This window comes from Macrosteles quadrilineatus, unplaced genomic scaffold (assembly GCF_028750875.1).
Source record: "Macrosteles quadrilineatus isolate MER2022 unplaced genomic scaffold, UCM_ALF_1.0 Scaffold_3__2_contigs__length_128488019, whole genome shotgun sequence".
Taxonomy (NCBI): domain Eukaryota; kingdom Metazoa; phylum Arthropoda; class Insecta; order Hemiptera; family Cicadellidae; genus Macrosteles; species Macrosteles quadrilineatus.
In genome coordinates this window covers 73,342,081-73,355,853 of record NW_026542596.1, presented here as the reverse complement: position 1 = coordinate 73,355,853, position 13,773 = coordinate 73,342,081, and the positions used below count along the sequence as shown (strand labels likewise).

At 35.6% G+C, this 13,773-nt stretch overlaps 1 protein-coding gene across 1 annotated transcript; it reads left to right on the top strand.

Annotated features, from left to right (window-relative positions):
- Positions 1 to 2,028: 2,028 nt before the first annotated feature.
- On the top strand, positions 2,029 to 12,638 carry LOC128990085 (uncharacterized). The gene is made up of 3 exons (XM_054412321.1): positions 2,029 to 2,176; positions 10,916 to 11,095; positions 12,384 to 12,638. The coding sequence occupies exons 1-3, from the start codon at positions 2,110 to 2,112 to the stop codon at positions 12,509 to 12,511; spliced, it is 375 nt and encodes a 124-aa protein (XP_054268296.1). The 5' UTR covers positions 2,029 to 2,109; the 3' UTR covers positions 12,512 to 12,638.
- Positions 12,639 to 13,773: the final 1,135 nt, after the last annotated feature.

The following is a 13,773-nucleotide window of genomic DNA, read 5'->3' as shown; positions in this document are numbered from 1 at the left end:
GGCGCCCTAAAACGTTTCAAATCCAAATAACCTTGAGGGTGGCAAACATATTAACTTGCACCCTCTTTAACTTTTTAACTATTTCAGATATTTGAAATCGGTTTACGGCAACTTGTTTGGAAATGAAGTGCTACAACAATTATGGTCAGTTTTGAAAATTTTGCCCTGAGGGGTAGCGTGGGTAGGGGGCAGCTCAAAATTTTCAAATAGCAAGTATAGTCGAGTTTGGTATCATTTTACAGGTCTTGACGAAACATAACAAATAACATAAAGAAAATAGAAATCAGACCATTAATAACAAAATGTCAGCTAAAAATGATTGAGGCAATGGTTATTTAAATTAATTTTGAACTGCCATTTTGTTATTAATTGTCCGATTTCTATTTTCTTTATGTCAATGTTTATGTTTCGTCAAGACCTGTAAAATGATACCAAACTCAACTATACTTGTCATTTGAAAATTTTAAGCTACCCCCTACCCCCGCCACCCCTAAGGGCAAAATTTTCAGAATTGACCATAATTATTATAGCCCCTCATATCTATGAAGGTTGCCGCAAACCGATTTCAAATATTCCAAATGGTTTAAAAGTTAAGGGGGGGGGTGCAAGTTACTTTTCAGCCACCCTGTATATTGAGACCCACCTGTTGGTCAATTGTGTTCCACATAGAAACGTACTTTTTGTAGTTCATTTCACTATATTATTGGACCATCTATAAAGAACTAGAAATTTTGTGAAAACCGTAAGCTAGATAGACCCCTCTATTAATTAAAAATTTGAATGAAAGATTTTGATGAGAAATTCCTAGCAAAATATTAGTTTTTGGTACACCTCCTAAATAAAAGCTGCGGTCGGGGTATTTTTGTTTTCTACTCCAGTGCCATATTTTGAAGTTTTTTTTAAGGGGATGGTAGTCTAATTATTTAGTGTTTTTAATACTATATTTTTAAAGGTCAATTTACACACTGTTTGAGCTGGTTGCACAGGAAGTGTGTGTTAAAATTCCCAAGTATCTTGGTTGCTAAGCAACTCTCCCTCTTTGTGAAACTCTCATCAAGAGCACTCACTTCATTGGCGCTCTCACTACCCTTTACAGGAAACATCTTCTTCATTAGCCTTTTGGGAATCTTATGTATTTACCTATCCAACCTTTTTGTTAAAGAAAACGTAGAAAATATGTAGTTTCTATAATCTTGCAAGAATTAGACTGGGTCGTTAAGTAACTATAAGAACAACAATAACAGACAAAAATAGTACAAAATACGATATTATGGAATAGTAATAATATTTATAGTATTGTCTTATCAAAAACGCTTTGATTATTATTTATGTATTACAATTCAAAAGCAAATGAAAAATGTGTATTAAAAACAAAAATGGCATAAAGTTGCAGTCTTCAAATCGTGGATAGGTCCCCGCATGAACGAAGCCTGTAAATGGGAAACGAGTTAACGCCAGCCATCAACGTAGCCCTATCACCTAACTAAACCATTACCTAATTTTAACAATTTTTATACATTATTAAACTAATTCATAAATTATTAATAGAAATAAAACTTCACCAGGACAGCACTTATAATGAAATTAAAATCTAAAAAAGATGAAAATACCCCACCGCAGCAAACCTGCCGACTAAGCGAATTTCCATTTGTCTTAATTGATTTTCAATTAAATATATTTAAATAACATTAGGTTTAACGAGTACCTCGGTTTGCTGCTACAACGAAACTAATAAAGTGTGTTTTTTAGTAAAATGTTGATAGCTTAGTATAAAATAAATAAATTTGCCAAGTTTGATCAAAACATATCCATTTATAATTTTTTAAATGGTTAAATAGTGTTTGCAATCTGAGTGACGTCAGCATATGACGGGAATAGCACACCTATGTATTTTCCTATAATATTTATCAAAAACGTTTTCCAATTATTCTAATTCATTCACAAGAAATAATTAAAACCAGCTGACAATCCAATTATTTATCTGAATGCACATTCTGGTAAACAAACGTATTACACCATGTTAGGAATTTCAAACATTGCAGTTCTTGGCAAGATAACTTTTGAACCTAGCTTCGCTTTGATAATGTAAGAAACCGAAGTTTCACAGCGATGTTCATCATGAACGGTGACAAAACACTTCTATTGACTCTGGCGCTGATTTCTGTCTTCACTCTAGGTTAGTCACTTGGTATTTTAGACGTACAATATCACTGTAGATATCATAGTTTGTGAAACTATCCATGTAATATTGTGCAGAATGGTTCTAAAAGTTTTCCATACATGTTTTGTTACTTTATTTATTTATAACTTAAACTTTACAGTACTGATCATAAAAGTCCACTATCAACTTAAGGATTGTGAGTGTATGGACAATAGGCTAACTTCATTATACTCTTACCTAAATGGGTGTTACCTATGGTTTAAAGTTTTCATTACCATAAAGTACTAACATCCATACTGAAAGAAATAATATTCCGGGTAGTATTACCGTATCATAGATGGGTATTATTGATAAATTTACTCTACGGTAGAACCGTGCGAAGCATATTTCGGTGGCAAACCTCCAAGCGACCTATTCTCCATAAGCGTTTCGTTTCTAATTTGTCGCTACCCGGGGACGTCCTGAGTAGAAGGGTTAACAGGTACCATCATACAGACTATGGTTTTTTTCGTGTCGCCATTGTCATTTTGACTACTTTAACTGAATAAATATGAAGAATATTACATCTTTATGGAGTGATTCTGACATGAATGGGTTGAAGCCGTGATCCAATTAAAATTAGGTAATTGAAGTTGATATTGCTGTTTTAAAACTCAAATTATCAAAACTCACAATGCTGGTGCAGTTATAACTAAATAATAAAACACTATTCATTGAATGTAATACATAGGTACATAAGTCATTCATAAAGTTATACTTGAAGTGATAGATGACAATAGATGACGATAGACGATAGATGACTTAAGTGATACAGTGATAGATGACTTTCATAATAGTACTTGAAGGCATGTTGCTTGCTTCGAATAACCTTTCATAGGGAACGTAATTTTATAAAGTTTTCATACTGTATATTAGGCCTACCTATGATATATTCGTTTTTTATACGACACATATTGGCAGCAATGAGTTTTTTTTTACTTTTGCAAGAATTGAAATTATAAGCTTATAAAACAATGTTATTAGATTATCCCCTGATGAAATAGCCTAATCTGCATAAAGACGGTTCTAATAAATCTACTTAATCCTCATGGAAATTAGATGAGTAATTTATATATTTTAACCAGCCTAAAAGTATCACGTTTTTTTTTTTTATTAAAAAAAAGCTTTTAGACAACCTGATATTAAACCTGATATCAGTTGGACCTTGTCGCTCGATGCGTACGGACGTCCTTATCAGTGCTTAGTACATAGGTCAGTAGTGTCGTGCGGGTCTGCCTCTAGTGGATAAATCCTGTTTAAAGTTGCCTTTTTTGGTCGTTTTAAGCAATTATTCTGTTAAACCGTTATTTATAACTATTGAATCGTTAAACTTCGATTTATTAATCGTCCTTATATTTTAAGGTATGGCAGATAAGTGCGGTAAGTGCCATCAAGACGTTATTAACGTCAGAGATAGTGTTAAGTGCGTGGACTGTGTGTCTAGTTATCACTCTAAATGTGCTACAAGGAATGCCTCTGACGGATTGAAGAAATTCACAAGATCTACGCCGTGGAAGTGTGAGAGTTGTGCTCCCGATAATTCGCCCAACTGCAGAAATGTGGGACAGGATAGAGATGTTGGACAAGCCACCGTTTTGGAAGCCATTGCAGCATTTAGGAAAGAAAACAGTGACACTTTTGCCGCCTTGCGAAGTGAGATAAACAGTAAGTGGGAACAAACTAACTTTAAAATCGATGAAGTTAAAAATAATATTGCAAATATTGTCCAAGATGTTGACGAGGCAAAAACTCAGGTCAGTAATATTAAAAGCGAAAACGAAGAAATGAAAGGTAGGATAGAAATTTTTGAAGAATCATATATCGATTTACTAAGAGAAGTGAAACTACTACGTAGAGAAATGAATGACATCCAGCAGCACTCACGTGTAGACAACATCATCATCACCGGTGTACCTGTTACTAAAGGAGAGGACATTAACGCGGTACTCGCGAGACTTTCTCACCTTCTGCGCATGTCTTACTATCCATATCAAATTTCAGCAGCCCATCGCCTCCCTGCAGGAGAAGGTCAACGTCATCCCCCTATCGTGGTAAAATTTGTTTCCCGAGTCTACAAGAACGACTGGATGATTGCAAGGAAATCTAAACGGGTGTTACATGCAAACGAGCTCAACGATAGGTTCCCAAATACTCCGATATACTTCAATGAACACTTAACTGTACATACGAGGGAAGTGTTCAACAAAGGTAGGGACCTCGTGAAGGATCAAAGACTCGCATCGGTCTGGGTAGCGGATGGACGTGTTCTAGTGAGGAAAACACCCAACGGAAGGATTGCTAGAGTGCGTGAATTAGGCGATCTGAACAGAATCTGTGGACCATATCGCTCCCCAGCCTCCTCAACAGGTGACAACATGGACTCCGACTCCGCCCCCGCCGCTGCCAGTACCTCTCCTGATGTGACTCCACAGCCTCCACTCCCACCCTCGCAGCCAACTGAGTAGCCAGCCAAACAAGACTATGAAATGCAGTAAATAACCATAATTATTCTTCATACGGTAATATAGTTTAACTTAAAATCAACATTTTTTCTATACAATCATAACATTCCAGACCCATTATGAGATCTCAATGTAAATATTAATACTTTTACCACAATATTACAGTTAAACTCAAAGCTATTGTTTATAACTTTACTCTAAAACCTCATAATCCTTAATTAAAAATAATAACTAATCGTAACACTAAAGCACTATCCATCTCAACTGTCAATAAACTAAATAATTCAAATAAAATATAATAATAATCCTAAAAAATAACAATATAAATAATACGTGTTAACCAACATTGCTCATTATCAACATTTGCATTGATGGTAAGCCCCATCTCTGCTTTTCTTATCTGATGATTGCGAGTGCATTATCTTTGTAATGATAACCATACACAAATTGTGAATGGTCACTAAATTCAGTTTTTTTGTTTGTATTTGTAGACTATTCTAAATAAACAATCACTACACGTCATTTCACAGTGACGTTTGCATTTTTGTACATTAATACTTGATAAATTATTCTATCTTTAAACTAACATACATTTTTATTTACATAGTTTCCCAGTAAAGTTAGTTTGTGAAGCATTTAATTTAATTAGTATATGTGACTGAATATGTGAATTTTTATTTAAGAGACAAGAGTGTGTAATCTACGCATCATTATCGTGATCAGTAATTTTCTTTAACTTCAAATAGTGTTATTTTATGTTCTTAATTACCTTACTCTCATGTTAATGCCTTTTGTTATGATATTATTAGAATGGTGTCTTACTCCACACCTGCAATTTTTACTCTTGCCAACCAAATTTATTCATATGTTATTTACAATCAAAATTATAGTTAATTAATTAAATTCATTTATACTACTTCCAAAAAACATTTTTTAGGTTTACTCTGATACAATAATATATGCAACTTGTCTGTTTATTAATACTTAAATCCATATTTTTTATGCCTAGCTAGATGGCAGACTAGCACTGGCTGTTGCCTACCACCTGATTATATATATATATATTTTCTCTTTATTGTTTTAAAGTACTTGCTCCTTAATTCATTATTACATTATATTTTTTATTTTTATTTTGAGGATATGGTAAACCTCAACAAAGATTTATTTGATGAAGCCTCAATTAATAATAACTTTAAGGTAATTGAAGACTTGAAAGATGTGAGAGGGTACTTCAGTACTGAAGTGGGACATTCTAAATTCAAAATCATTCACATTAACATCCGCAGCTATCGTAAAAACTTTGATGAGTTCTTAGTATTCGTCCAAGGGTTAGATATTAAATTTAATTGTCTTGTTCTATCTGAAGCATGGCTAGGTGATGATTGTGATCTTTGTAGCGTTGATGGATACAATTGTTATCGATCGTACAATAGTATAAACCAAAATGACGGAATTGTTATTTACTTAGATAGTAATATTACAGCATCCTGTAGTCAGTTGTCGGTCGGAGGAGTCGCCACCGCCTTATCAGTGACCTTCGACTGGGCCGGCAATCCATGTGACATATTAGCCGTATATCGGAGTCCGAGCTCTAGTCTTGAGCACTTCATCAATGGCGTTTCTGAGCATTATTACTTAAGCCGAGATTTCCGAGGCATTCGTGTTTTAGTTGGTGATACAAATTGCAACATTTTGGCACCTGGGCAAAATAGTCTAGAAGAGCGCTTCTTAGACGAAATGTATGGATATGGATTTATACCGTGCATCAACTCAATAACACGACCTGCTAGTAATACCTGCATTGACAATTTTTTCGTCAAAATTGCTAATCAAATCCTTACTAAATCAGCAATCCTTCAGTCAAGTTTAACTGATCATTACCCCATAGCACTACAAATATTTAAGCAGCGACACTACAATAATGATAAAATGGAAGCTTCTTTTTACAAAAAGACCAACTGGAAAATTGTCTATAACCTTTTAACAACTGAAAACTGGCAAGAAGTACTAGCAAGTGAAGACGTGAATTTTTGTGCCGAGATAATTACAACAAAAATTGGCAGGGTGATTGAAAACGCATCATCAAATATTAAAATTAACGCTAAAAATACAAAAATCAAACCTTGGATAACTAGTGGTCTTATTACTTCAATAAGAAAGCGGGATCTCCTTTTTAAACAATTAAAAAAAGAACCATTCAACCTGTATCTTCGAAATAAATTCACCCAATATCGCAATAGATTACATTCCCTAATCAAGCATATAAAGTTTAATTATTACAAAACCAAAATTGACGAATCCGTGGGTGACGCTCGTAAATTTTGGTCAGTTGTAAACGAGGTGGCTGGCCGACCAAGTGCCAAAGCGCCGTTTCCGGTTGAGGCGTTTGTTGTTAACTCTGACACTGCCACCCCCCCAGAAACAAAACACATTTGCAACACATTTAATAATTTTTTCTCTTCTGTGGGATCTGAGTTGGCAATGGGTATCACGGCTTCGGGACGACCGGAGGTGGATGACGCCGACCACGCGGTTGATTCTGTATTTGAGATGGTGCCTGTCAATGAGCCCCAGCTTTCCAATTTAATAAATAGTATCAAGGGAGGTTCAGCTCCAGGCTGGGACGACATTCCAGTCAGAATTATTAAAGAAAATGCAAGCCTTCATATTCCAATTCGGCACTTAATAAACACAAGTATACGCACGGGGAACTTTCCTGATATTTTCAAATTAGCTAAGGTTATCCCGATACACAAATCTGGGCAAAAATCTGTTATTAATAACTACAGACCCATTTCATTGTTACCTGTGATAAGTAAAATTCTAGAGAAATGGGTAAAAATTCAGCTCTTAGACTATCTGGAGAAAGAGAATATTATTACAGAAAATCAATACGGCTTCCGAAAAGGATTAAACACATCGGATGCACTCTTTGATCTCACAACATTTATTACCCAAGAAATCAGTAAAAAAAATAAAGTTATGATAACATTCCTGGATCTTGCTAAAGCGTTTGATTCTATCGATAGAAATTTATTACTCAGAAAGCTAAACTTACTAGGTGTCAAAGATACTTCCTTAGCTTGGTTTGAAAACTATTTTTACAGTCGAAAACAGTTTGTAGCAATACGTGGAGTCAACGGTGACAACACAGACATTAACTATGGAGTCGTCCAAGGAAGCACGCTTGGCCCTCTTTTATTTTTAATATACATTAACAATATCTCAAATCTGTCAATTAAAGGTAGGTGTTCCTATTTGCAGACGATACGGCTCTAGTCTCCTCCGGGCCAAATTGGGACGCCGTATATGACAGGGCGTCCTCCGACTTGGGCAAGCTCAAACTATGGTTTGACCACAACATACTATCCTTAAATGTGTCCAAGACCAAATGTCTGCCCATTTACTTTAGATGCGACAGTGGTCCGGGCCATAGAGTACTCAGGTTGCACGGCTGCGGGGGTCCATGGACAGCGCCGTGCCATTGTGAAATCATTGAGCAAGTCGAAAATTACAAATACCTTGGGGTCATAATTGACTACAAACTTAGCTGGGCTCCACATGTTGATTACGTCAACAATAGATTAAGAAAAATGATCTTCGCTTTTTCACAGCTTGGTTGTGTGCTGTCTGTGGACCATTGCAGGTGTGTATACTTTGCGTATGTCCAGTCACTGTTACAGTACGGGATACTTGCGTGGGGGGCTGCGTCTGCCTCTGTCTTGGCTCCTCTTGCTGTTACCCAGAAATCCATAATTAAACACATACTAAAAAAAGACCAAAGATACCCCACCTACCTACTTTTTCAAAATTTTCCAGTCCTTAACATCAGGAAACTATTCCTAAAAACAGTTATAACCTTTTCAAAAAATAATAAAAGCAAAATTTTCTCCGATTCGCTACATTCTTATGACACTAGATCTAGAACACACATAGGCATCTCCGTTCCCAAATTGAACAATAAAGCACAGCTTCTTACCCCTCACTATCTAGCCCACATTATACACACTAATCTCCCCATACAGATAAGAGAATGGGAGGGAGACAGTGTCACGGTTTTCAGCAGAAAGATCGGGCGCTGGCTTCTCGGTCTGAGCGATGATGCTGCCGAAGAGCTCATCAGATCCCAGTACAGGGCATAATGAAAGTCGATGACAATTCTAAAACTAAATTAGGCTAATAATACCAAACTACTTCAGTACTGGCACCCTCATTCAAGTACTTCAAATATTGTTCATGTTCAGTCTTTTTTTGCCAACAATATGGCAAAAAAAAATACTTCTTTTTATTTAAGTAATTATTTGTTTATTTTGTTATCTTGTCTGTGAAGTGGTGAGCGACGGAGAAGACTCTCCCCACACGCAGATGTACAGTCTTTGTGGGGATTTTTTTCCTTTGTACTTTGCTTTACAGCCACGATTGTAATTTTTGTCATTTGTAATTTTGGAAATAAATATATTCTTATTCTTATTCTTATTCTGATTTTTGCTAGGGAAAATTATTTTTTTTAGAAGAAAGAATTTTAAAAATTACGCATATCGGTAAAAATTAGTAGTCTTACAAACCTTTCAATTTTGATTTAGAACTTTTTGTTTACTATGTTATCAGAATGCTCCATTATTTATCACTTACTACCCAGAATTATGTACTTCTCTTATCATAACAAGTGATGAAACTTATTCTCGCTACAATCCTTTGTATACAATCTTTTAAACTCGACATCGCCATTCGGTTCTTACGGACTCTTCAGTCCCACATGTTTGAAAAAAAAAAACTGCTGAATAAGCCTAAACGTTTAAAATGTAGGAATTTATAACATAACTGAATATCGCAATTTCAGGAAATGTAATTTGACCAATTAGTAACGTGCACTCTTAATTGCAAACAGTCCAGAATTTGAACAGTACAGAATGCGAACAGTCCAGAATTCGAACAGTCCAGACTGCGAACAGTCCAGAATTCGAACAGTCCAGACTGAGAACAGTCCCGACTGCGAACAGTCCAGACTGCGAACAGCCAGACTGCGAACAGCCAAGAATGCGAACAGTCCAGAATGCGAACAGTCCAGAATGCGAACAGTCCAGAATGCGAACCGTCCAAAATGCGAACAGTCCAGAATGCGAACAGTTCAGACTGCGAACAGTCCAGAATTCAAACAGTCCAGAATGTAAACAGTTCAGACTGCGAACAGTCCAGAATGCAAACAGTCCAGAATTCAAACAGTCCAGAATGTAAACAGTCCAAAATGCGAATAGTCCAGAATGCAAACAGTCCAGAATGCGAACAGTTCAGAATGCGAACAGTCCAGAATGCAAACAGTCCATAATGCGAACAGTTCAGACTGCGAACAGTCCAGAATGCAAACAGTCCAGAATGCGAACATGCTTGGGTTTATCGGGTGGGGGGGACGGTCGTCTGTAGGTTGGGGAGGATTCTCGATTGCGAACACGTTTCGAGCGGTCTGGGCTTTCAACATATTCGTAGAAACCCAGACTGTTAACAGAATAATTTGACCATAATCACAAGCAAGAATGGTAATATACATACTGGAACAGGACGGATTTTTCTGTGTTCTTGAAGACACTTCTGCTTGAGACGTAGTACGTAAAGACGCGTGTATAGTAACAGGCAGATTCTTTCAGACTCACAAATCCGCTCTGATAATAAAGTGGCTGGTTTTAAATACGTTCTGATAGTAATGATCAAATAATATTTAAATAAAAGCTACAAAACATTAATTCATATGAATACAGCAGTTTAACATAATTAGCCTAAGTACCATGCGTACATTATAAACAAAAATATCAGCCGGTCTCTCGTGTTTAGAAGCAGTGCTAAATATTTGTTCGTAGTCTGGTCTGTCTGTACGACTCATGTTTAGGTACCAAGTCCTCAACATGTTTAGGTGTTCGCAGTCTGGACGGTTTTATCCTTGTTCGCGATTTGGACTGTTCGCAATTAGGACTCAACCTTCAGTTAATAGGGTATGCTTAGAAGCGATGTTTTTGGTTAATGAACTAGATGTAATCCAGAGGTAACTAACTGCAATAACGGACCATGAGGCTATAACTTGTCTTGTTTAAATAAATATTTTTATTTTGTCAAATGAATCGCTAGTGAACATCTATGATTTACGACTGTTTTCGATATTGAGAGCACTTCAATGTTATAAAGTAAGAATGGAAATGTTTACAGTTTGGTGAATTAAACTTGATAAAATAAGGCTAATATTTTAAATTTTTATGTTTACCAGGACACTGTCTAAAGTGTTATTATTGTGAATCCGACTCTGACCCGACGTGTAAGGACCCCTTTGAAACGGCGACTGGAAAATCGAAGGATTGTGTACTGGACACGAATATCACCAAGTTTTTGGGGGAATTGGTCGAAAATTGGGAACCCAAGTGTCAGAAGGTGGTCTACGAAAAAGCAGGTGAGTATTTGGAAATGGCTAAGTACAAAAGCACACATCTGTGCTTAATCTGTGGATTTTACATTTCTGAGTGTAACTTATGTTTATTTACTACTTATGAAATCTATTTCATTCACAATAGTAAAATAAGCTTTGCTTTTTATTAGATCTTCCTAATAAAAAGCTGAAGAAGCAAAGACTGTAAGACGCAGAGCAAAAACAGTTCATTTATAAAATGAATTATTTGTATTTTTCTATCAATTTTTTGTTCTCTCAGAAACAATACAAAATGCATTTTATCTGTTCACTCATTTTGTTCTGCCCCACCGTTGTGTTATTAATTCAACTTTTTTTCAATTTTGTTGTTTTTGTCTATACTATAACAATGCTCACTATAGACCAAGATTTTTAGGGACAAAAATGCGATTTAACCTAACAAATTCGGACTGAGTGGAAATTTCGCACAGTTGTTTAGTAAGCCTAATTGAAGAAAATTTCAAAAATTCCCGATAAATTCTAGCTGTGTTTCCTGTTCTGGTTCTGTATTACCAAAGGTTAGTGAAATATTGTCAAAAAAGTGAAAATTGACCGCCATTTTCCAAGATGGTGGCCGAGGCACAGCCGGGATTCATGGGGACTTTTGACATTTTTCATCCACTTGGCTTATTTAACTACTAGCAGAGTACCCGTCCTTCGTACGGGGTTGGCAAATAAGTATAAAATGCTTATTGCGGTTATACTCGATCTTTGCGTTTGCAATGTGAGAAGACACGGTTTGAGAAAATTGTCTTCATCAAATTCACTGTATGCTATAGGCTAGTATTACACATCTACCATAGCCATAATGTTACCACTTCATCACTTATCTACCACTTCACCTATTGAGAAAGAGGGAACTGCAGAGCCACTGGGGCGGAGCCCGAAATGATTTTTGAGCTAAGAATATGCCTATATGTTAATCGGGAATGTGAACTATCATGATGCCAAATTTCAGCCCAATCCGACCAGTATCTTTCGCGTTCACTTGTCACAAACATACATCCATACATCCAAACTTTCTCATTTATAATATTAGTAGGATTACAGTATTTAATTATTTAACTATTATATAATTATTTAACTATTTAACAACTGTGAAAAGTTTCCATTTAGTCCAAATTTGTTAGGTGAATTTTTCTAATATTCTTTCACTACTAAGCGATCATAAATTAAAGGGGTCATTTTTTATATCTCTGTCTTGTAACACAGCTGTGGATTTGTGGGGCGATATTGAATTGACTTGTGTTAATGAAATCACTTTGTTCCACAGATCAGTCCTTGTTCTACACACGGGCGTGCTCGTTGCCCGACACTACTTGTCAAAAAATAAGAAACATAACAATAATAATGCCTGTGAAATATTGCGATATGTGTGATGGGGACAACTGCAACATTTAACATGTTGTTAAATGTTGGCTACAGTGTTTGTGAACTTGTTTTCAGTGCTGCGGTTTACTTTTGATACTTATTATTGGTCAATTTTTGTGGCTTGCTGAATAAATGTTTCAAGATTTTGTTTTAAGTATTTTGTTTCAAGTATTTTGTTTTGAAATCTGTAGTGTAGCTGTATTGTTCTAGCCCTTGCAGACAAAGTCTATTATTAACTATGCTAGTAGGTTACTATACTCTTTATGATGGAAGCTGTCTACGGGAGGCGAGTGGCCAATTGTTTAATGTCCAGGCTAGCCCAGACAGACATGTTCCATCCTACACACTATAGTGTGGATTTGTATTGGTGTTTCTATATAGCAGACAGTAAACGAAAATACGCCTAAGAACACTTAAAACATATTTACAAGTAAGATGTTAACTCACAAGACGGTAAATATATAAACAAGATGGTAAGTGGTCATCAAGTTTGGACACTCCAATCATCAGACCCAATATATGCGAACGATGTCTGGTCTTTAGTGATTTGTTTGTTGTGTCATCATAGGCTAGAAGCTAAACAGATGCAATATTTGATTGGGATTGTTTTATTGCCAGTTATAGTAGGGTACAGTATCTGGGAAAGCTGTTTATGTATAAATAGAAACCATTTTACAGTTGTATTGACCAAACACAACTTGAAGGAATTTAAAAAAAAATGTTTAGTGAAAAAGCTCGGTGATTTTTATGTAAGAGAATTCGAAATTGAACAAATCAATGAATTGCATGGTAAAAAGAATACATCCCAAATACATCTTATTAAACTTTCACACTTCATTCATAATTCTAATATAAAGTTAATTCAAAAACATGATTTGAAATACCAGTATTGCGGAACTGATTGAGAAGTTACGTATCTTACGTTTAATTCAAACGAGATTATGACGTCATCTAGGATTACGTCATCGCATTGCTCAGCTGGTCTTGCAGCGTCTTCGTCATTGTCGTCTAAAACCAATGCCAATAAATTATTGATGAACAAATCATTATCGAATACATTTTGCATAATATATAAATAGTAGGCTACATCAATTTTCTGCTATGTCTTATATTTTATTAAGAATTATTTTTTAATTAAAACCATGCTAATCCTGTAAGAAAGTATTTAAAAATTACCAGTTGATGACCTTTTACTCAATATATGTTTACGAAACATTACAAGAAGAAGAAGAATTTCGAGAAACTCTGGAAAAATGATGTGAATAATTGTAATTTGATAAAATTACAAATAT

Excerpts from the sequence above, each read along its gene's own strand:
- LOC128990085 (XM_054412321.1), top strand. The coding sequence starts at position 2,110 with ATGTTCATCATGAACGGTGACAAAACACTTCTATTGACTCTGGCGCTG. Across the intron at positions 2,177-10,915 it reads GATTTCTGTCTTCACTCTAG|GACACTGTCTAAAGTGTTAT; the intron begins GTTAGTCACTTG and ends TATGTTTACCAG. Across the intron at positions 11,096-12,383 it reads GGTGGTCTACGAAAAAGCAG|ATCAGTCCTTGTTCTACACA; the intron begins GTGAGTATTTGG and ends TTTGTTCCACAG.